The sequence below is a fragment of the Micromesistius poutassou genome (genome assembly GCF_964030765.1).
Source record: "Micromesistius poutassou genome assembly, chromosome: 4".
NCBI classification, from domain to species: domain Eukaryota; kingdom Metazoa; phylum Chordata; class Actinopteri; order Gadiformes; family Gadidae; genus Micromesistius; species Micromesistius poutassou.
The window spans coordinates 20,739,393-20,763,420 of NC_140274.1; the positions used below are offsets into that span (position 1 = coordinate 20,739,393).

A 24,028-nucleotide genomic window follows, 5' to 3' on the forward strand; every position below is an offset into this window, starting at 1 on the left:
TGCTGCCAGTGAGGGCTTTAAAGTAGTTCTCTAAGGTGCTGTTGGCAGAGTTACCTCGATAGTGACGCATCGGTCAGGACATCCAGACCAAGCTGAGTAATAAACAGTGACGCCCTGAAACTATTCACTAAACACTAATTATGTGCCGTTGCAGAATTACTATCAAAAATGGAAAGCAGTAGCTCAGGTATGTTCTTATTTTGAAATAAGCCCTAAGTTTAACTTTCAACTAAACTCCCCATGATTGGTTGAGGAGGTGCTTTCAGACATTTCAGAGTTTGATTTATCCCCCTTTTACAGGGACATGTCTCAGTGAAGACACAGCAAGCATGCCTGTGGTGGACAGGTACGAAGAGGAGGACTGTTCTGATTCTGGTAAGAGTCGTGGTTCTTCTGGTTCTTCACTCACGCTACATACCTCCAGGCTTCTCCACACCTTCTTGCTCTCTCTTGTTTTGTCTTTTTGCCAGACGTCAGTGCTGAGATTGATGAAGATGATGAAGTTGAGCAGTGTCACTCTTCCATTGAGCTTAGCCATAAGTTGAGCTTTCAACTAAACTCCCCATGATTGCTTGAGGAGGTGCTTTCAGACATTTCAGAGGTTGATTTATCCCCCTTTCACAGTGACGAGTCTCACCGAAGACACAACAAGCATGTCTTTGATGGACAGGTACGAAGAGGAGGAAGGTTCTGAGATTGATGAAGATGATGAAGGTGAGCAGCATCTTCCATTGAGTATTACATTACACGTATTTCATTGGGTGTTAAAAAATATATATCCAAGTTCACTGAACCAGGAATGCTGCCTGCCAGTGTATCATGAGGCCAACTGTTATTGGAGGGCTTAATGTACACATTACTTACACTGGACATGCTGTTGGTTTTGTTACTGACAGTAATTATTTAATTATTTATCCTGACAGAGGAGATGCAGGTCAAGTCACGTGAAAAATTGAAAGCAGCTCAGCAGGTGAATTTCAACCAAATAAATACCTTTCCATAACATTTACATAAATTACCTTAAAGTTAAGATACTAAGTTGTATTGCTCTTTATTGTTGTTTGCTTCTGATTTTTTTTACAGAGTCCTGAGTATGAGAAGGTCATTCAGAGCAGTCTGGAGGTGAAGCACCACGGGGCGGTGCTGGTTTACAAGGAGCTGAAGAGAAAATCCCGAATGGACCTAGTCTTCCGTGTGTATTTGGCCTCGAACAACGACTCTGAGATCAAGGTGATGAAGCAAAATGGACCACAGTCCCTGTGTGTTGATAAACAGATACAGCACATGGATAGACGGAGAGACTAGACCAAACTGGGCTAGGCTAAGATGAGCTAAGCTGTGCTAGACCAAGCTGGGACAAACTGGGCTAAACTAGGCTATTAAGGGCTTGACTAAAAATAGGCTGGACTGGGCTAGCCTAGAATGTGCTAAGTGAGACTGGGCTAGGCTAGACTGCACTACTAGGCTAGGCTAGATAACTCAGTTTACCATCCTCTATTGAGGGTTCATCTGTCGTTCTGTTTCTGTGATCAGCTATCTTGAAAATAACTCACATCTCCCATATTAATACCTCCCTCTTCCTCTTCCTCTCTGCCATTGGTTCCTGTACATCCTTGTCCTTTGTGTGCAGGCCGTTGAAGAACAGGTGCTAATAGGTGTTAAGAAATGGATCAAGATTGACATACCACCCTGCTGTTTGCTGGAAGAGAAGGTCTACCATCTCACAAGCGAGCCAGAAGGGCAAATTGAACCCAAGGTATGTGTTGTGCCCACATTTATCCTCATGTGCATGTACCTAATCCTGTAATGAAAATGTTTTGTGCAGTTCATGAAGAGAAAGTTTATTGAAAAATAACTGTATGTGTGTGTGTGTGTGTGTGTGTGTGTGTGTGTGTTCACAGAATCTAGAATTCACCACTGCAGTGTTGGGGTCGAAGGGTTATTTTGTAGTGCGCTTCAGTGAGCGTCCTCCTTTCAGATTGTTTCTCAAGGACTCAGACTGTGACGAACCTTTGTGGTCTTCAACAATCAGAGAAGGTAACCAATGGAATACTGGAATTGTTTTTGTGGTTTGCATCGTAAGACTCTGATGAGCCCTTCTATGGCAAATTCTAGAGGATTGGAACGACAAGAAAAGTTCTCGTCTGAAGATCACCAGACTGACACCAGACACCAGACCGACAGGTAAACTTTTCTTTGTGATTCTGTGTTCTTTGGATCATTGTTGGTGTTCCAATCGGATAGTAGGATAATTAGGCACGTGAATCAGCCATAACATCCCCCTTCTCTTCAGCAGAGCAGAGCCAAGGACGAAAGAGCAGTCCATCAGGTGAGCGATGGAAGATGATTAAACTATTAAATGTTGTGTTGGATCGAGCCAAAACATTCATATTTATAAAAGCTACTGTTGTTGACCAGTAATCAATGTATTGTTAAGTTGAAACAAGGATTATAATTTTCCCATATTGCCAAAATGATATTGGTTTTATGTTTGCTTACAGCCTACAATTAAAAAAAATAGAACTAATGGAAGCCGAAAAGTGTAAAGATACTAGCTCATGAGAGGGTTCCTCTAAGTCAGGGGTGGGGAACCTTTTTGACATCAAGGGCTGTATCAATTTTTGTAACTTGGGTAACTTTGGTAACTTTGGAAAAAACTCGCTCACCACATAACTTGTGTGCACAACGTTTTCTCTTTTTAAATTGGGTCTGGTGAAAGGACCCAAACTTTGCTTAAGTGTGTTTATTTTGTCCTTGCATAACTGCCCCTGCAATTCACTTAACCTAGCATGTTTAGTACTGTAATGATGTTCCAGGTTGGTCTTTTTCATAACAGCGAACGATTCTCCACACACAAGGCAAACTGGCCTGCCCTTTACTTCAACAAAGCAGTAATCATCAGTCCATTTTTCTTGGAAAATATGACATTCATTATCAACCTTTCGTTTCTTGACAGATGCCATTCTAGCTGTCAATGGTTAGATTTAGAAATGACACTGCGACTTGTTTAGGCTACCCCAATGTGACCCTCAACATTCCAAAGTAAACAAAAAGGAAATTAACCTTTTTCTCCTTAATTAATTTCATTCAAAAGTTGCCACTTATGCTTTGGCGGGCTGTATCCCGTGTGTACGTTCCCCACCCCTGCTCTAAGTAAACCCTTTTGTGGGTCACTGTTTCGCGTTTGGACAAAAGCTCTTCTACATATGAAACTGATCGTAGATAGGATTATTCTCAACACTAAATTGTTGATGGTGGTTTATCTACACTAATGAAACACACGTCATAGAAATTTGTAATGTCAAAGAAAATATTCTAACATTTAGGGTTAGGGTTACCTAACCCTGCAGTCAGCCTCAAGGAAGTGTGTGAGGAAAAACTTAAGTATATGGAATCGGTGCAAAGCCGCGTTACTATAAACTATGGAAGGTGAGCTGTGTTTATCTTGATAAGGGACAAGGGACAAACTGTTTACATTTGAACATGCATGGCCTGCTGTGTGATAGCCATGTTTTTTTAGATTTATTGATCTGAACTGTTTAAACAAAGTTTTAAACAAAGTATCAGGGTCGTTCGTTGACTTTAATGTTGTGGGGGATCAAGTTGGGGCGACAAAAGGTTTTATCTTTACCCCAATAAAGAAGCGTTTAATTAATCAACTTGTGTTTGCACGTCGTCATTTTATATTGCCTTTTGATTTTATCTTCCAGATGAGCTTCGAAGGATCCGTTCAAAATTTGTGCAGAGAGTTACAATCCCAGTTATCAAAGTTCTCCTGGATGACCTTTATCATCATAAAGTGTTCAGTACTGAGGGAAAGGACTTTGTAATGGAGAACCAGAAGATCAAAACAGACATGGCACGGCGTCTGATCGACAGTGTGGTGGATAAAGGGGAGACAGCAAGTCAGATAATGATTGATAGTATGAAGGAGAGGGACAAGCACTTATGCAACACCCTGGGTCTCTTCTCCTGCTGCGGCTGAGTTGTAACTATGAATGTCATTTTTAAAGAAATTGTCACTGCCGACTTTGTTTTGACAAGACATTACATTTACTTAGCTGACAAATTGTTGATATCATGTTTAGAATATGTCCTCCTTCCTGTGCTAGTAAATGTGTACTAAGCTGTACCTCCTGTATCCAGGTATAGATAGGAATTTTGAAACATCATTTTTAAGTAACTTTTGTATGGTCTTTTGTTAGGCAGCTAACGTTTTTTTATATATATATATATATATATATATATATTACTTTTACATGTTCAGGTGGATGCTATACGCAGCCAGATTTGCAGATCGACTGCAGTACACGTTGGACAAAACTTGAGATCCACAAATGCATACAGACGAGTTCATGTGGTAATCTGTTGTGAAAGTGAGTGTGGATTGTAAGTTACAAAAAACAAGTAAAGTTTGTTTTTAAAGTAGTTTGTATATCCTTTTACAAAGGAAAGGTTTTTGATACCGAAATGTGAATCATCTTCTGTGAGATACAACTCACTTCCTTTTACATGCATGGTGCCATCTGCAGGTGTATGCTATGACCGCATCCAGATTGCGGTACACATTGGACAAAACTCAACCTTGATTTCAAAGCTTAAGTGAAAAATGATTGTGGATTGTGGTTACACCCACCGTGTATCGTTGTCCTTGAGAGAGCTTGTGGAGGGATAGCAGGCGGAATGATGTTGAGCCTGACCTGTGGCAAAGCTTTAACGGGTAGTCATGCCACAGAGTCCCTCCTTCCGTCTGCTATAGCTTTTTTATGGTACTTCTATTTTAGAGGAGATCTGGTAGTCTAGTTCTGTCTTGTAGTTTAGTCTTTGTTTTGGTACTTTGTTTTGAGGCTGTGTAGTTTCTCCACCTTTTTTTCTGTTTGGCAAGGTCTCTGAAGAGCTGTAAAAGGTATCCCTTTAATAAATACATGCTTTTGTCCCTTTTACAATTCGGTTTGAGCCGATCCAGATAGGGTTCTCAACAGGCATAGTCGACTAGTCAACCTTTAGGGTACAGCCCTAACTTCCTCCACTCCCCTTTATCTCGCTGGAGCCTTCTGCAGACCATCCCCGCTGACAAAGGTCTGCCACTGGTCTTCGAAGAGTTCGCCTCATACCTGGATAGCAAGGGCATCTGTCATATGTGCACTGCCTATTATCTGCAGGCCAATGGTGAAGTGGGACCGCTTCTTCTTCTTCTGTCGTATGTCCTTAGACCTTCAATTCTGTTGAGGCGAGCCAATCCAGCGTCCTATAATCAAGGTCAATTAGACCACGCTCGCCGTTCGGGGGCCGGTGTATGGGGCAGCTGGTTAGGATGTGTTCCACAGTTTGTATTGGGTCTCCACACTCGCATTGGGCACTGTCTGTGATGCCCCACTTCAGCATTGCTGCCCCGAAGCGTCCCACACCTGTCCTCAGGCGGTTGAGGGTTGTCCACTGCTTTCGGGGTAGGTGCTGGCCAGGAACGTCTGTGGGATCTTTAATGTAATGGTGTAGCCGAGATGGTTCTGCTGACCTCCACTGCTCCCTCCATGTCGCTTTGACCCAGGCAGCCTTGCAGGTGTCGGCTGGTATTTTCCGGAGCAGTTCTTGGGCGTGTATGGCAAAGGGGCGTCGGGACTTGAGGCGCATTCGCTGTGGTGTCTCTGTGGTGGTTTTGTGGAGGAGGTGGGATTCACTCGCCTGTGCCTTTCGGGCAAGAGCCAGCATGGCTTCTTCTCGCCTGACTTCTGCAGGGGCGATTCCTCCGAGGACGGGCAGATGGTTGGTTGGAGTGGCTCGTAGGCATCCGGAGACAGTCCGTAGGGCGGTGTTAAGGGCAGTGTCCAGTTTGTGGATGTGGGGGCTACGGCACCAGACCGGGGCACAGTATTCTGCGCTTGAGAACACCAGGGCCTCGGTGGAAATGCGCAGCGTCTGTGTGGAGGCTCCCCATGTGGTGCCGGCTAGACGCCGTATCAGCGCGGCACGGGAGGTTGTCTTTGCCTTGGCCGTTTCCAGGTGTTGTCTGAATGACAGTGTTCTGTCAAGTTTCACGCCAAGGTATGTGGGGAAGGGCTGGTACTGTAGCCGGGTGTTGTCAACCGTGATGTTCATTTCGCGGGACGCTTCTTTATTATAGAGATTGAACATTGTTGATACGGTCTTGTCAGCACTGAGCTTGAGGCGCCAGTTCTTCAGGTATGAAGACAGGGTGTTCATGTCTTCAGAGAGGCCCTCCTCTACTGCTTCCCAGGATGGCTTGCTCAGTAGGATGGCCAGATCGTCTGCATAGCCGTACTTCCTTGATTGTGTAGCAGGTAGGTCGTGGATGTAGATGTTGAACAGCATAGGTGCCAGCACTGAGCCTTGTGGGACACCGTTCTTGAGCTTTCTCACTCTACTGCTTTGGCCGTTGCTGGTGTGTAGCCGGAAGCTGCGGTTGTTCAGCATCTCCATTATGAAGCTCACAATGTGCTTGTCTGGGATGGTTTCCAGGAGCTTCATGTGTAGTCCGTGTAGCCAGACAGTGTCATATGCGGCTGTGAGGTCCAGGAAAACGGTGCCGGCCTTCTCTCCTGACTGAAAGCTGTCCTCTATGTCTTGGCATAGAAGGGTCACCTGGTCTGTTGTGGACATACCGCTTCGAAAGCCAGCTTGTTCTTTGGGCAGCTGGGGGTCGATCACTGGGTTGAGACGCGCCAGGATAAGACGTTCGAGGAGCTTGTATGGGACGCAGAGCAATGAAAGAGTGGGACCGCTGCAATCCACTAGTCACTACAGAGTGGGCCTGAGTGCTCCATCCATTACACTGTCCTGCACTACAGGGTCAACAATCCCTGGTGTCTCCCTGGCTTAGACGGTGAGACACCAGTCATAAAACAGGCAGCGCCTGTCCCTTCACATAGGTGGCAGTAGCTCCGGAGGTAGACTCAGCCGGTTGCCTTGTAACCAGAAGGTTGCTAGTTCGATCAACGGCTCCCTGAGCAAGACACCTAAGCCTAACTGCTCCTGACGAGCTGGCTGTCGCCTTGTGTAACAGTGTAAATAATGACTTTGTTTTAATGATTAAATTCCTGACAAACTTGGGACTGCAAGCAACGTTTAATTGTGTATTTTATTTTGAAATTCCACAGCGGATGTTTGTGTAATGCTGGGCAATTTGATAATTGCTCAGAAGTGTGGTAAATTGCCATTCTGTTCGCTGGGACATCAATTCAGTAATAAATGCAAACTACGTTTCATAAGATTTGTAAAGTCGATCGGCATTTAATCTGTTACATGCTTGTCAAACAAAATGCTTGTCAAACAAAATGCTTGTAGAACCCTAGTTTTATTGGTTTGTGAATAAGTGTTGCCGTAATGCGTAAGGTGTTAAAGCTACTAACAGCACGAGGTGTAGGCCTACGTGACCTATACGGATTATCCTCTTTTGTAGTTCGAGCGGAAACAGACTACAGGCTTGCTATTTATATGTGCGCACTAGTTGTGTGTTTGTCCCATGTTACACGTATGTTTATTTTGTGCTCTTGAAAAAACAATATTGTTATGTGTTATTGATATGCGAGCGCTCTTTGTTTAAGTTATCTATGTGTTTTGGACATGGTCGCTATGTTTTATTGCCACTAGATGGCAGTATAGGATATTTTTATATTTTATTTTAAATACCGCTGTACGATCACGTAAGGTTGGTCAAATTGGTAATTGCAGAAGCAAACGGTGTTACGCTGTGTTCGAGCGGGAACTACAGACTACAGGCTTGCTATTTGCATAGTTTACCGCCGGCTACTAGGGGCAGCATTAGACCGCTGACCGGCTCAGTTAGGAGTCGCCTTATTGTGTTTGCTAGCATTACAGACGTTCCTGTTCCAGAGGTTGGATATTAAGCTGTTAACATAATTCATGTAAGTCCTTTCTTTATCACTATTGTTGTTCCTGCGCATGTAGGGTGCATGTAGGAATTACACACACACACACACACACACACACACACACACACACACACACACACACACACACACACACACACACACACACACACACACACACACACACACACACACACACACACACGGTGCCGCTTCCCGTGTGTGTGTGACGTCACGTGACTGGACGAGCGAGGAGAGCTAGCGGTAGCGTAGCGGTGTCCGTTTAATGAGGTAATGAACGAGTCCGGTTGTGTCTGTGCAAACGTGTAGGCTACTGTAAAGTTAGTGAAACTAAGAAAAAAGTACCCAGCCTGTCTAAAATCGGTGGCCGCTTCATTCCGACCTATAAGCAGAGCCACTGCCTGTCAAAGTGAAGGGTGTTCCCCCGAGAGAACATCGTCCCTGGAGAGAGAGCTGTGCCCCGACGCCTCGTGCACACTTCCTCCGTCCGTCGACGGATCTCATTCGCGCCGACAGGAGGAAAGGTGAAGGATCATCTCACGGGCACGGCGACCGCGGCCGTGATCGCCATTCGCCGCAACAGTTTTGTTGAACTTTGGTCAAACTTGGGAGTCAGAATGAAGTTCCTATTTTTATTCCTTCCAGCCTTAACGACCGGTAAGTGTTGTAGCGTAAGTCTATTTGGAGTGAGAGCGTGTTGGCAGGTATCTACTTGAAAGGATGGTTTTGAAACAACGCATTTTTTGAGCGAACCACACTTAAAAAGCGAGACTTAATAGTCGCATGTAGACCGCCCTAGTAACACCTAACGTAAAGTTAACGTTAGCCGTTGTGGTTGTGTTAGTTAGAACCAAACCGATAATAACCTACCAGGTTATTATCTGGTAGGCTACCACCGAACCAAAACGTTCTCGTGGTTGCACTGTTACCTCCACACAATGTTCTGTTCGGTTGTTACATGCGCCATCTCTATTCAAGGTGGGAAATTCCAGACGTCCCAATGCCATGCCTGAAATGTGTGATAATCAGTGCTTACAATGTTTCATTGTGACACTTACATTCTTACATACTTACATTGGTCAAACCTAGTCTTCTATGCTACATCATCTACCTGAAACTGTTAGACAATGTAAAGAGCCATCTCACGTGATTTTTTTTATCTATGTGTCCATGGGTAGTCATTTCTGTGACATAAAAATCATGGAATCCACAAACTGCTGACACCAGCCCAACTGTAGCTTAAAAAATGATTCCTCAGTTATTGCAAGATCCAACCGTGTGAAACCAACCAGTGCTTAAAACTGGCCAAAATAACTTTTACTATTGTTTGTATCCGATGGAATGTGGACACACCACTAGGTATACAGGTTTACAAAGATACTACGGAATCAAAATCGAAATCAGAATTGCTTTTATTACATCTTTCATTACATCTTAAGTACACAAAAGTTAAATTATTTGGCTTGATTCCTCAAAAGCCTCATAGCAGCAACAATAGATAAAGTAAATAAAGATAAGTACAAATGAAAATATGTAAAAATAAGTACAAATAAGTAGCAGCATGGACCACAATAATACATAATAATAAAATAAATAGAGTAAGTAATAATAATAACTAAAACAGAGGTAGTACGTTATAATAAGTAATGAGGTGTAGTGAAGTGTAAGTGTATAGTGTTCTGACGGTTATTACTAGTTATTATGTGGTCATACTTGAATCATTATGGTTGTGTTTGACAGGAATGTGTTTATCTGTTGCACAACCAGGGCATTCCCCTGTGATCGCCCCTTGGTTCCAAGAACGTTGTTATTTACATTACCTTTGTAGTGACTTGCTCATATTAGAGACAATTATCCTTCTTGCTCCATTGCTGATTTGAGTCACATTGTCACCACCTCTGCTAGTTTGGTATTCAATGAGCTGGCCTTGTTCTGAGTTTTCTGTTGAACAACAGTCCTGCAGGGGACTTCCCGTGAGCCAGGGGTGTGGCTCGGTAGTTACAACGGGCTAGATATTGTTTCCCGAGTCCAGGTGAGGTGTGGGAATCTGTATGTTTTAGAGGTCCAATGTCTTGTTTGCCATGGCGCGTAAAGAAAGGCTTGATGTGGGGCATCACGTCAGTGGCTGTGGTGTCCTTCAGTTGCGCAATTTCTGGTTAAAGAGAATAATAATCCATTAGCAGTGCATAGTCCGTGCCATGAAGAGAGAAAGACGTCCATTACCATTTTGTTCCCAATTATTTCTCCATGGCGTGGTAAGTGCAGTCAAGGGTTCCACAAATTAAAGCATTTGGTACCGGAGGGCCTTCCCACCGTCTATTCTGCACTCCCGTCTGGTTATAGACCGATTCTTGAGGGTCAACTGTAAATACTCCTGCATAATGTCCCAACGTTGCAGAGAGGAACAGGTTGTCAAGTCTCAGGTTCAAAAGTGACTGCACAGAGGCTGAGTCACCGCTCACCTGGTGTAAGGTGTGGCTCCCACAGGGCACACAGGTTCTTCTGGTTTGTGACCAGCACTCTTTCTCTCTCTCTTTCTATGTGATTTGATTGGCCAAGACAGTCAGAGGTGTTTATTTATTTTTAGTTTTTTTTCTAATCTAGATGCTTGATGAAGGTCCTTTCATACAGTCATACAGTCCTTTTCCAGTTGTGTCATGGACAAAACGAAATGCAAAAAGGAAACAAAAGCCACAAAATGCTTTATACAGTTTACCACACACATGACAATGGATAACTGCCAAGTGTGGCTTTTGTCAGGTGTGCAGTCCATTACGACAGGTTCCGTTCAGCCTGACTAAAAACACAAGTTATTCTCTCCCCCTATTTCATCATTTCATTTCATCTCGTAGTTTTCTTTTGTAAGTATGTGTCTGTGGTTTTTGAGAACTTGATATCCCTTATTTGTATGGGGCCTTTACCATTTTAATTCTCCCCTTATCTGTCAGTTGATCTGGTCATAAGGTAGGGTCTTCTTCACCAACGATCCGAGTCTCACTCACACAGCTGCTGCTCAGCTGGCTCTGTGGTGGGGCTGGTGCAATTCTGCTGCCGTCTGTCTGTGTCGCCTCTGACACTGTTCCTTCGCACTGTTGTTGCTGGTTCATCGCAACCAGCGATAGTTTGGCACTCGTTTGGAGAAAGGACATTTTTCAAAAAAACACGTGGCCCTTTGGTTGATGCAGCCCCAGGCGATTGCCTATGCCTTGTGGTAAAACCGCCGATGGATATTCCCCCACACTAAAGGTCCTCATTTATATAGCACTTTACAGTGTTGATTGGCTGGTTACCAGCCAACCCGCTCTACCTCCTGAGCTAATGCCGCCGACACTGGAGCTCAGATGGTCACACTTCCAAACATCTATCTAGTTGAATTGTGTTTTAGTTTGGGTCAGGGTAGGCTACTTTGTAATTGGCCTTTTGTGTAGAAATATTGATCAAATAATGGCTCTATAGAGAGGAGTTTAAACCACATAAATTTAAACCACATTGATCTAATCTGGGATTGGGAATCCCGATTAGCCTCCTTCATTTTCCAAGAACTCAAACTAGGCCTATTCACAATCAACCCTCCCCTGCTTAATCTAATCTGTATTAGCGTCATTATAATTATTGTATATAATAATTGTATTATGAGCCTGGCTGTCATTTTTTTCTTAGCCTTCATTAATAATGCTTTCATTGTTTATTTCAAAGTCAAAAAGTCAAAGTCAGCTTTATTGTCTATTACTTCCCAATACCAGACATACAAAGGAATGGAGAAGACGTTTCTCACCATCCCACGGTGAACAGATAAAGTGCACAGGCACAACAGATAAGACAAGGCATTTCCTAACACTGAAAGTACAGCAGACAACAGATAAGGACATGTACTAATATTAAAAAGATAGACAATAAAATATAAGAGTCTACTATGTATATGTAGGAAGTAGCAGCACACGGTCAGTAATGGCAGCCAAAAAGTTCTGTAAGATATATTTGTAACAGTAATAGTGCAAAAATAAGTCAGTAAAATAGCAGCAATTTCAGTCTGTATGGTATAATAGTAATAGTGCAAGAGATCGCTTTTTCGGGTGAGGCGGGTGATGTATGTGTCTTGCAAGGAAGGAAGTGGGGCACCAAGGATCCTTCCAGCTGTGCTCACTATGCGTTGCAGTGCTTTCCTGCTGTATCAGTGCAGCTTCCGCCCACACAGTGATGCAGCTGGACAGGATGTTTCCAATGGTCCCCCGGTAGAATGTGCACATGATGGGTGGGGGAGCTTTCGCTTGCTTCAGTTTGTGGAGGAAGTAGAGGTGCCACTGGGCTTTCTTCGCCAGTGATGCAGTGAGTGTTGGTGGTCTGGGAGAGGTCCGCACTGAATTTGAACACAGGAATTTGAACTCGGACGAACGCGGAGTGAGAGGGAAGGGGGGTGGAGTTCTCTGTGGGCTTGTGTTGTTTGTTGCTTCAAACCGTGCAAAGAAGCTGTTGAGGTTGTTGAGCAGAGAGACGTTGTCGTCGCAGATCTGTGGCGTGGGCTTGTAGTCCGTGATGGTCTGAATGCCCTGCCGCAGGCTCCGCGCGTCTCTGCTGTCTTTGACGTGGCAGGTTATGTTTTTTGTATTTGTATTTGGTAGGCCTACCTTTGAATGTGCGTCAGTGTCAGATGTACATCTTCCACTTCATTACAAGTTCATTCAGGTAAATTTCTTCAAGGATATGCAAGATTGTACAAAGGTTCATGTTGTTGTTCATGTTATATTCTTTGTTATAGATGCACAATATAGTAAGACTGACACCCTTTCTCTGTCATCTACAGTTGGCGTATTTGGTGATCAGTGCATCGTCACCCATCAGGGCAAAGAAACGATGTACAAAACCCTAAACCCTTCTAGCAATGCAGAGTGTGACTACAGCTGGGCTACTTCTGATGTAAGTAAACATTTCTTTTTGTGGATTACTGGATTATTGAATGATTGTGATTGATATTACTTTGTTATTGGCATTATGTTGACATAACAATTCAATTTTTTTGTTATCATGGGGTTAATTAATGTCTTTTGAAAAATGTATCAGTTGGTTTTTTATCTGTTTCACTTCTCCAAAGCATTGACTTATTAGCCATTTCTAGCAGCAAATTTGCACCGCAATTTGACATGGAGTGACATACAGGCCGACGCCATTTTGAATTCTGGGATGTCTACAGTATAGCGTTCTTATATGATGACAAGACCATGAAATACATTTGGAGCAAAACTAAGACGATATTTTTGTGATGTGTTTAGTTAAACTTTTAGGTGAATTAAGGTGTATAGTATTCCCGTAACTAATCCACTTAATCCACATTTTGAAGGCATGAAACAATTTGAGTAAATACAGTGCTGTCAATCATGTCTAAAAGTCCTACACCTTCCTCCTGTATTCTTGAACTACAGGGCACTGTATTGGCAAATCATAACCAACCCAATAATGGAAGTGTATCCTCGTCTCACTCCTCTCTCACTTTGCCTAAATGCCGGGAGAACGTTTCTGTTAAAATTGATTGCCATCCGAAGGTAAGAGAACCTTAGTACTTTAAGTTTCTCTCTGCAGATTTATCTGGCCTGTAGTTGAAAAGTAGGATGTAAGGCTATGTTACTGCAAGAAAAATAAATAGCTATTGTTACATTCTGATCCAACACATGACTTGACACTACAATTTGTTAATTTATTACCTTCTCAAACAACAGGTCAATCATTAATAGACCCTTGAATATAAGGGCCCGTCTGATACCCAATCTTTGGCTTTGTGACTGGATAACACCTGGGAGAATATAGATCTATATTCAGTGTTTGGTCCGAGTGAAAGCAGGAAACAGAAATGTTGCTTTTGCAATTGCAATACTTAATAAAGAGGTATTGACGTCAGCTAGAAGCCATCAATGCAACTGAATCTGTTTTACAACTTCCAAACTGCAACACTACCAAATTGGAAGATAGATTAGTGAAACACATCAACTCAGACTCAACTCGGGCTCATAAATCTTGTGCTCAGAGCCGCCTGCACTGACTTCTACATTTACATTGACTTTATTTAGCAGACGCTTTAATCCAAAGCGACAAGCATGCATTTTTGTCAGAAGAAAGAGAAACACTATATCGCTGTCGGTACAGTAAGGATGTTCATAGAATCAAGGGCCAAGCACTACATACTCTGAGCCAGTGGTTCCAGAAAGTGTTTTAAGAGTTGACTTGAAGAATTGACTTCCTGTAAATCACATGTTCCTTTCTCCTCTCATTATAGGACCCACTCCTAACCTTCTGCCCCAGTGAGTTTATTTTTATACTTGATTATTATCAGAGAGAAACATGAGTATTTAATTTTAAAATAATGTATCTTTGCTTAAAATATTATTCCAATGTAAACATTATTTGGATGTAAAACAAAATATTTTCCCAAAACAATTTCCTGTTACGTAATCTGATGTGTTGGTGGAACCAATATCTTAGGGATAAAAGGAGTATAGAGTTGAATTATTTAAATGGTTGGTTGAAGTTGTATTTATTGTTTTCATGTTTATTTCAACAGCTAACTGCACTGCTGCACAGGAACCTCAAGGTAGGTATGCGTTCTTTTCACCAACTCCTCAAATGACAACATGCAAACCTATTGTCTTCTGTCTTAGTTATCTGGTCGATTATGAATGTCTACAATTAACATATGTTTTCATTCTAAATGTTTTCCCTTTTTCTACTGAACTTTGGTTGTTCCTGTTGTTTGGTCATCTAACTGAAGGCTTTTGAGGGCTGTACAATTAACTTGACCTGTCAGTATTGTACTTCTACAGCTAATCTGAAACAAATTGTTAGTTGGTCAGAAACGTTCATGCGTTTGCCAAACCTAAACCAAGATATTCAACACCCAAATCGGTAGATTCAATTGATTGAAGTTCACAGACATCATAAGGGTTCAACAGAGTTAAGCAAACCCTCTTGAGGAAGTCTGTTAGTCATTAGTGTGTGGTCTATACTACCGGTATGCGATGATTCAGATTCAGAGGCTCTGCAAATCACCCTTCAATGTATTTCTGCTTGTAGCATACATTGACCCCACAAGCAGCAGCCCGGTTGGATTCTGGACTACGGTGGAGACTCCGGTGGAGACTCCGGTGGGGCCTCCGGTGGGGATTGTGGTGGTCATTGCGGCGGTCATTGCGGCGGTCATTGCGGTGGGGATTGCGGCGGTCATTGCGGTGGTCTGCTGCAGAAAGAAAGAAAACAGGTATTACAATTACAATTTTTTTTATTACAGTCAAATCCAAAGAACCTGGGGAGACAGAGCCTTCTCCGTTGCTGCCCCTACCCTCTGGAATTCCCTCCCCAAACACATCCGTGACTGCAATGACCTCATACTAGTCAAATCGCTACTCAAAACACACCTGTTCCACTCTGCCTATAATTCTTAACCACTACTTTCCTAATTTTGTTTTTGTTCTGTCTGACTGTTGTATTGTGCTGTTTCATTTACAATGTATCTACTTTTCTGCGTTTTCTTCTGTGTTTGTGTTTTTAAATGTATTTTAATTACTTATTTTTCATCTTCGTCTGTAAAGTGTCTTTGAGTGACTGAAAAGCGCTTCCAAAATAAAATGTATATTTAAGCAATAGATCACGACAGGCCGTGGTATACGCTCATTATACCACAGTTAAGGGGCGTTGTCCGTCCCGACGCGCAGCGGAGGGGCGGCGACCCCCTTCACTGTGGTATAATGACCGTATATCACTGACTGAAGTGATCTATTGCTTTTATAAAACGGTTACGTAAATATGGCGAAATTAAAGTCATAGACACCCTCAATTTTGAAAAAGCGAGAAAGTCGGAAAAGCATTTTTTTTAACGAATACAGAAAAGTAGTCCCTCCTGGCTGCCGGCAAAGTGTACGGCGGTTGCTATGCAACACACTAGCGTCCTTCAGAGAGAAGGCTAGAGACGGTAGCTTGGTTCGCCGGCAATTTAGCAATTTAGAAGGCTAAATTGCCGGCGACCGTGTGCCTATTGCTTTACAGGCTTCTTTTAGGCTTCAGTGAACTATGCTATCGCTTTTATATATAAATAAACAACAGTTCAAGTTAGGCGCGGAGTGATACTGGACTCTGTAAACTGAACGGGCGTCATAGCTGTGTGTATACGCTCAATATACAACAGTTGGGAACCAATCAGATCGCTTGATTTAGGCCCCCCGTTTTATAAATATATATATATATATAATATATATAAATGTCCTCTTCATTATCGCTGCCAATAATTATGAATTATCCTTTAAAATAAGAGATCTTTCCTTCAAATTATACGTTTAGATATGGTAGACGTATTTACATGTTTATTTATGATGATGCACTTTTTTCACTTTCTAACAATACAGTTGTTTGGAGCAGTTCAAGAGAGTGTGTCGTTTCAACAAACCACCTGGTGAGGAAGGAAGCAGAAGGGAAGAAGCTGGAATGCTCGAGGCAACAAGCTCGGTCTGACGCGGGATAAGGTTGAGTTCTATTGGCTGTGGAAGCTGACTCTTAATGCTGCACCAGGGTGTGCACTTTGGAGTGATTTTGGTCCAGTGAGATATCTGATCATGTATTTAGAATAGTATATATCCATATAGTAATATAAAGATATTATAGCTTGTAGAAACACTTTGAAACTTGGTTTGAAAAGTGATTTTAAAATTATTATTAATATTATTTTATTATTATATACGAGACAAACCATATTAAATAAAGTATATTATTATTATTAGTGTGGTTGCTACTGCAAGCACATCTACTGTTCTTCATAAGTTTTCCGTTTGCCTGATTTTAGTGCAGTTAACTGCTCCTGAATACTTTTAGCTACAGAAACCATTCAGCTATCAAAACGTTTTTTTTTTTTTTTTTTTCTCTGACACTTCAGACATCGTAACTTGGTCAATTTTCAACATTAACCTTCGTTCAAACCATTTAACAAATCAACACACTTGTATCTTCAATAATCTGGAAACCGAATTTTGTTTTTTTTCAGAATCACAGTTTAAGTTCTATATGGGCTTAGTTTTCAGTTGGCCTCATTGATTTACGCCGAGGTTAGAGCACGGAGGACGTGCAGGCAGTGTTGCCAGATTGGGCGTTTTTTTCTCGCTGAATTGGACTACTTTTTACGACGTTCAGGCAGTGGTGACGCTAACGTTGCCGTTAGCGCTGACGATAGCGGTGATGTTAGATCTGATGTTAGCGCTGACGTTAGCATTTTAGCAAGCACACTCTCGCAGTTCGTTAGGACGAAATGCATTCTAGTTATTATGATGAGGTTGGTCAAGTGGATCAGGCCAAGCAATCCTAATTGGTGAACGTGTGTGACGTTTATTATTTTGTTGGGGGGGTCGGCTTAGCTCAGGAGGTAGCGCAGGTTGACTTGTAACCGGATGGTTGCTAGTTCGATCCCCGGCTCCTCCTAGTGTCGTGTAGGATAAAAGTGTCTGCTAAATGCCATAAATGTAAATGTCAAATTTGTGAGTTCCAATGTTCAAATGAAAACTATAATGTAAATCCAGTCATGTATAGGACAGTGATTGATGATATATGATGTATATGATGAGAGGTATATGCAATGCTGCTGTGGAAGCTCTTCATGCTGTACCAGGGTGTGCACTTTGGAGTCACATTTGCATATGAATGAATATTATTATGTAATCTAATATATATGTTTTGAATTCAATCCATTACTATGGACTTACTATGGAAAAAAAAAATATATATATATACAAAAATTATATTTCAAACTCAATATAAATAAATAAATATATGTATATATATATATATATATATAAACAGGATCAAGATAATCAACCCTGTTTGATATAGAATATCAAATGCATGTTATTCTCCTGTCGCTTTGATTTCTGGATTATGTTCAACTTGTGCTGTGTTCTTGGCCAAGGGGGCGTTTCTTTAAACTTCCGATGAGGTGGTGTGATGATGACTCAGAAGGAAAGTTACCAAGAATGGCAGCATGTAGTTCCACTCTCATTGTTCTTTGCTTCATAAATAAATTGGCTTGACTTGTATTCGAAATTATCTCAGGTTTGCATTTCTTACAATCTCTGCACAATATACAATGTTATGAACAATCTACACACATGACGACATTAATCATTTAAAGACCGGGTAAACCAAAAATAATTATGGGTTTTGAGTTTATAATACCACAGGAAAATATATTATTAACCACCCTGCCAAATTTGAAGGACTAAAAAAATCGCGAAGTATATAAAATTATGCTTCAAAGTTGATGAAAAATGAGCAGTAATCCCTGGCTCAGGACGGTGGGGGCGTGTGCGCTGCAGGCCAGGAAACCACGCCCATCACCGGAGAGAGACCGTCTTCGGTCGGAAACTTAAATAAAGTAAACGAACCGTTAACGTTACGTTTCCCACTGTGGCATCCAGGGAAGATGCACCAACGAGGTTGAAGAGGCATAACGGGCAAGCTAGCTGCAAACTGACAATTCAAACCAGACTCGTGAGCGGTAAAACCATAGACGGGTGAAACCACAGAATGCTAGTGCGCGGTTAATGTATTTATACCTAGAGGGCAGCAGGGGGCGGGTCTACATCGAAGACCGCTTTACGTAAAGCGGTCTTCGATGTAGACCCGCCCATTTTAAACCTGCACACAGAACATTCTCTGAGGCCTAGCTCCTCAAGGAAATGATGAATGGGAAAAATATTTTTTACATGTTTTGAGGGACACATTTAAGGCCTAATTAATATGATAAGAAGAAAAATACTGAATTTGGTTTACCCGGTCTTTAAGTAAGGAAGATGTGATGGTATAGTGCAAATAATAAATAATTAAGATTGATAATAGGAAATGATTAACAAGACAGTTAAATTCAATAAGCCATGTTAATATTTTGAGTATTCTGTCACTATTTATGAGCAACAATGTTAGCCTGACATCCATAAGAAGGTCATGCTAAATAGTCAATGATCAGATGAGTTAACGCAGAAGGGTCAACCCTACGTCAATAGAGTGACGTAGCAGACCTTTTCCTCTTCTTTCCCGAGCTTCAGCATATTGCATTCTTAGGTCACACAACACACACTGCCATACAACATTTAACCATTTATTCCCATTTACCCCTCAACAGTGACTGCTGCAACAGAGTCAAGAAAACACCAGGTGCTTCCACACTCAAGAGTCTGGTCTGGTATGTTGATCCAGTATATAGTACCGATGGCTCTGTTAGTCCTTCATGGTCTCTTTGCCAGATTCATTACTTCCTGAGCTTCTGGACATTGGATTCTTAGGTCACACAAGAAGGAAATGTGGTTATTTTAGTCCCAGACCACGTCCATTTTGATGCCATGCCCCCTAACTAAAAATGTGTGGATGTCATCTTGTTCACAATTCTATTCTGAACAACTTCTGTATTGGACTCAAGGTCATAGGAGTCCATCTTGATGTCATATTTTTTGGAGTCACATTTGCATATGAATGAATATTATTATGGAATTTAATATAATCTAATATATATGTTTTGAATTCAATCCACTACTATGGACTTACTATGGGAAAAAAATAAATAATAATAATTAAAAAAAAAAAAATATATATATATATATATATATATATAATATATATATATATATATATATATTTTTTTTTTTCCCATAAACAATATAATTTTTGTATTATATATATATATTATATATATATATTATACAAAAATTATATTTCAAACTCAATATAAATATATATATATATATATATATATATATAAACAGGATCAAGATAATCAACCCTGTTTGATATAGAATATATAAATGCATGTTATTCTCCTGTCGCTTTGATTTCTGGATTATGTTCAACTTGTGCTGTGTTCTTGGCCAAGGGGGCGTTTCTTTAAACTTCCGATGAGGTGGTGTGATGATGACTCAGAAGGAAAGTTACCAAGAATGGCAGCATGTAGTTCCACTCTCATTGTTCTTTGCTTCATAAATAAATTGGCTTGACTTGTATTGGAAATTATCTCAGTTTTGCATTTCTTACAATCTCTGCACAATATACAATGTTATGAACTTATCATTTAAGTAAGGAAGATGTGATGGTATAGTGCAAATAATAAATAATTAAGATTGATAATAGGAAATGATTAACAAGACAGTTAAATTCAATAAGCCTTGTTAATATTTTGAGTATTTTGTCACTATTTATGAGCAACAATTTTAGCCTGACATCCATAAGAAAGTCAATGATCAGATGAGTTAACGCAGAAGGGTCAACACTACGTCAATAGAGTGACGTAGCAGGCCTTTTCCTCTTCTTTCCCGAGCTTCAGCATATTGCATTCTTAGGTCACACAACACACACTGCCATACAACATTTAACCATGGATCTTATTCCAATTTACCCCTCAACAGTGACTGCTGCAACAGAGTCAAGAAAACACCAGGTGCTTCCACACTAGTGGTGGCTCGTTCGTGAACGAATCAGTTTGAACGAACGACTCTTTAAAACGAACGAACCGACCTGATTCGCCGCTCTCGTTCGTCGTCGTTCGTCTCGTTCGTTCTCCGAGACTCGACTCCCAGCTCCACCCACTAGTTGCTGAGTCGCACTGACTCGCGAGTCACCGTTTGTTCACTGACTGTGTTTAGCGGTGAAGACTAGAGGACTGAGAAGTCACGAGAGTCAGCCGGGCAACAACATCCCGATTCTAACATGAAGCACTCCTCAGCTAAAAGGAACTTAGTTAATGTTGTGTTGATTGATGACCGTTTGCACCATTGCACGATCGTGATTCGTTTGAGAACGAGAACGAGGGAGGAGCCGAGTCTGACCGACTCAGTGACTGAGAATCATGATTCACCGCTACCAGAAATGCGAACGAACGAACAAACGAATGAACGACTCTTCTTGGCGAACTGACCGACGCAAACTGATTCATTCAAACAAATCATGAAATCCACCACTATTCCACACTCAAAGAGTCTGGTCTGGTATGTTGATCCAGTATATAGTACAGATGGCTCTGTTAGTCCTTCACGGTCTCTTTGACCACGTCCATTTTGATGCCATGCCCCCTAACTAAAAATGTGTGGATGTCATCTTGTTCACAATTCTATCCTGAACAACTTCTCTATTGGACTCAAGGTCATAGGAGTCCATCTTGATGTCATATTTTTTGGATCCTGGGGGCTTGAATATTTTGTGTTCAAACTTCCCTTCTGGTAAGATGGAAGCTATTGGTCCATATATGGTGTCTGCCAAAGGATTTTGATCCAAGTCAAGTCAGTTCATAGGTTCTTGATGCAGTTTTGTTCACCATGAGGATATGCAAATATGAGCAAAGTCACATGACTATAACTGAAAGGGGTCAGGAGATATGCCTGTTCAAAGTGTGGCTTTGAACAGGGCTGTGCCTTTTTTGACTTAGAATATAGCGCCATCTTTGGCCCGATCCGTGTAGTTTTTCTTCTTTGTTAATATTTAGCCAGCCTCTACAGCTGTGGAAAATGACAGCTTTTGCAGTTTTTGCTGTGTAGGCCATTCTGGCGGAGAAAAAAACCCACTGACAAATACAACAGGTTGCCTTGCACTTTGTGCTTGTTCCCTAATCTTAAATAAATCAAATTATGGGGGTGTTTGAGCTTGAAAAATAGTCTAAAATGGCCCAAGTTTTGAGGTCTTTATTTTCATAAAATAATACAAATGCTTTTTCCCAGGACAGACAGTTCTGTAACCACATCAACACACTGAAGTCCTGGTTAACAAAGGTTCTGGTAGCTAGACGTTTTCTTGTTAACTCGTTAAGGCATGTCAATTAATGAACAACCATAAAACTAACAACGGAAAAACTGTTGTTAACGCACCAGTTTTTGTATTAACTATCGGTTTTTAGTGCACAGTAGCATCATGACATCTTGTTGATAGCGTGTGTAGTGTATCTCTGCCAATCAGCCTTCAGAAAACAGTCTGAACAGGCTTTCTGATTTGCTGTCTTTGAAGTCGGGGACAAAGTGGATCTGAAGGATCTCAGAGAAGCCCTCGGAGAGTTCCGGAGCCACGTAGTGTTTCCTGTTGAGCAGGGGCATAGAGTTAGAGGAGAGGGTAAAGATCGTCACATGTAGGCCCAATATAAAAAGAATCCCATCAAGCCCAAACTATTAACCCTAACAAACTAAAGCAGACTTCCTCCCGCTCATACAACCAGGAGGTTCTTTGAAATGGACACACCCATTTCCATCCACATACGGAATACACAAGCATGAATTCAATCAGAAATACGCTGGTGCAGATGGGGGATCTTTCATAACTTCCCATGCGAGTAGCCATAGACCATGTAGCTCTGCACAGCAGGGATGGGGTGGGCAACAGGCGGACTTCCCAGCCAGTAAAAGACTCACTTGTAGCTATGGAAGATCATGTCGTTGACCTTTGCGTGTTTGACATCCGACGGGGCCATCCCACGAAACTGCAAAGCGACAGGAAGTGAAAAATGCGGTCAGTTCTTCCCCACACAACGTTTGACCAGCCGAAAGCTATCAAGAGGGGAAGCTCACTTAGGGAGGCCCTGTAAGGAGCAAGGGAGATAGGTATATACTCGGTTATTGTGCTTGGCCTGCTCCAGTGATGTCGAGAAGTGAAAGCAGCGACATGGGACACTGGATGCTTTGGCCACATCTATGTATCTGGAAATAAAAGAAAAACAATGAATCACATAAAGAATTAGCCACGCACACACACACACACACACACACACACACGGCTCGTAGAATACCTTTTGCACGACTCTGGGTCCGGGTTGGTGTTGTCAACGGCAACACTCCGGCCCTCCCTCAGAGCACGCTCACATGCAGTCACACAGCTCTGCCACGAGCCCAGGGTGTCCTGACGGAGCACGCACACAGGAAGCCCAACTCAGAATCAGTGTTGTGCATGAACTAGTTCAAAGGAACTAGTTCATTGAACAAGTTAATTTTTCTATGAACTTTTAACTGAACGTTACATATTTTTAACTAAAGAACTTGAACTTGAACTAGTTCAGATTTTGTGACATTCTGAATTGATGCTTAGGTCCAGATGACATGATCATTAAATAGAGTTACTGCCTTAGTTGTGATGAATGAAACAGGTGTACGAATAATATCCACAACAATCTGAGATTGTAGTGATGGGCAGCCGGTAATGGAGAGGATTCATTTAAAAGATAAGCACAGAATACTCACTCCAACTGTTTTTCTTCTGTTTCAAAAAAAAACTGCTAATGAACTGAACATGAACTAGTTCAAAACTGAATTGGTGAACTATGAACGTGAATTTATTCATTTTCTTTTGTATGAACTGAACTTTGAACTAGTTCATGCGAAGTATGAACTTGCACAACACTGCTCAGAATCATCCATCTTAATATTATCATCTTGCTTAATATGACCGATCTCGAAAGTAAAGCAGGACATTAGGAATGACTTCATCATCGTCGGGATGTGGACGATGGGCTGCATTTGACGTGTGCTTGCTCCGCGGACCGTTTATTAGTGTAGCCTACACATAAGATACCGGTGATTGCGTTGCTGCTGACGCTATATGATCATGCCTAGTGGCTTCCAGTGGCACGGAAGAATTACAACCTGATCATATGTTACTTCATTATTAATCACAATTCACTTGAGGACCCTTGGCGCTTATGCATCCTGACGTACGTGGAGACTTTTGATTCACTTTCAGGCCTCATAGGGAGGGTCACTATTTTGTACACATTTTATTATTGCCTTCAATTCTTATGGTCCCATGCACTTCTCTGATGCACCTGCTCTACATGACTGCCACCTAGCGGCGGTCTACGATATCGCCATCAAATTATGTAAGGAAACTAGAAAATAGCTTTTCCTGCAGAAAATGCGATGGGTCCTGTTGTGCAAATAGAGGTTGAAAATATGTTTTAGGAAAGCCACATAGTTTAAGACGTAAATAAATGTTAAATGGCTGAAATCAGGTGAAGGGATTTAAGTTAAACAAATAGCTAATGTGATCGAATTTGAATACATTTTAGATTAAATATAGAACAGCTGAGCTGTTCTGATTGTGTGTGTGTGTGTGTGTGTGTGTGTGTGTGTGTGTGTGTGTGTGTGTGTGTGTGTGTGTGTGTGTGTGTGTGTGTGTGT

At 41.7% G+C, this 24,028-nt stretch overlaps 2 protein-coding genes across 3 annotated transcripts; both read left to right on the forward strand.

The window, feature by feature from the left end:
* Positions 1–169: 169 nt before the first annotated feature.
* Positions 170–2,333, forward strand: LOC311341625 (uncharacterized protein; the record flags this gene model as incomplete). The annotated part of the gene is made up of 8 exons (XM_084466436.1): positions 170–187; positions 301–375; positions 625–714; positions 924–970; positions 1,084–1,230; positions 1,631–1,756; positions 2,033–2,037; positions 2,297–2,333. The coding sequence occupies exons 2-8, from the start codon at positions 330–332 to the stop codon at positions 2,331–2,333; spliced, it is 498 nt and encodes a 165-aa protein (XP_084322562.1). The 5' UTR covers positions 170–187; positions 301–329.
* A 5,790-nt stretch (positions 2,334–8,123) lies between these two features.
* LOC311341790 (uncharacterized protein) lies at positions 8,124–17,877 on the forward strand. 2 transcript variants are annotated; one of them, XM_084466603.1, is made up of 7 exons: positions 8,124–8,525; positions 12,670–12,782; positions 13,286–13,405; positions 14,134–14,158; positions 14,419–14,448; positions 14,928–15,111; positions 16,253–17,877. In XM_084466603.1, the coding sequence occupies exons 1-7, from the start codon at positions 8,486–8,488 to the stop codon at positions 16,356–16,358; spliced, it is 618 nt and encodes a 205-aa protein (XP_084322729.1). In that variant the 5' UTR covers positions 8,124–8,485; the 3' UTR covers positions 16,359–17,877. The 2 variants fall into 2 exon arrangements, with proteins under 2 accessions (XP_084322729.1, XP_084322728.1); XM_084466602.1 differs by lacking the exon at positions 8,124–8,525 and adding an exon at positions 12,294–12,551.
* Positions 17,878–24,028: the final 6,151 nt, after the last annotated feature.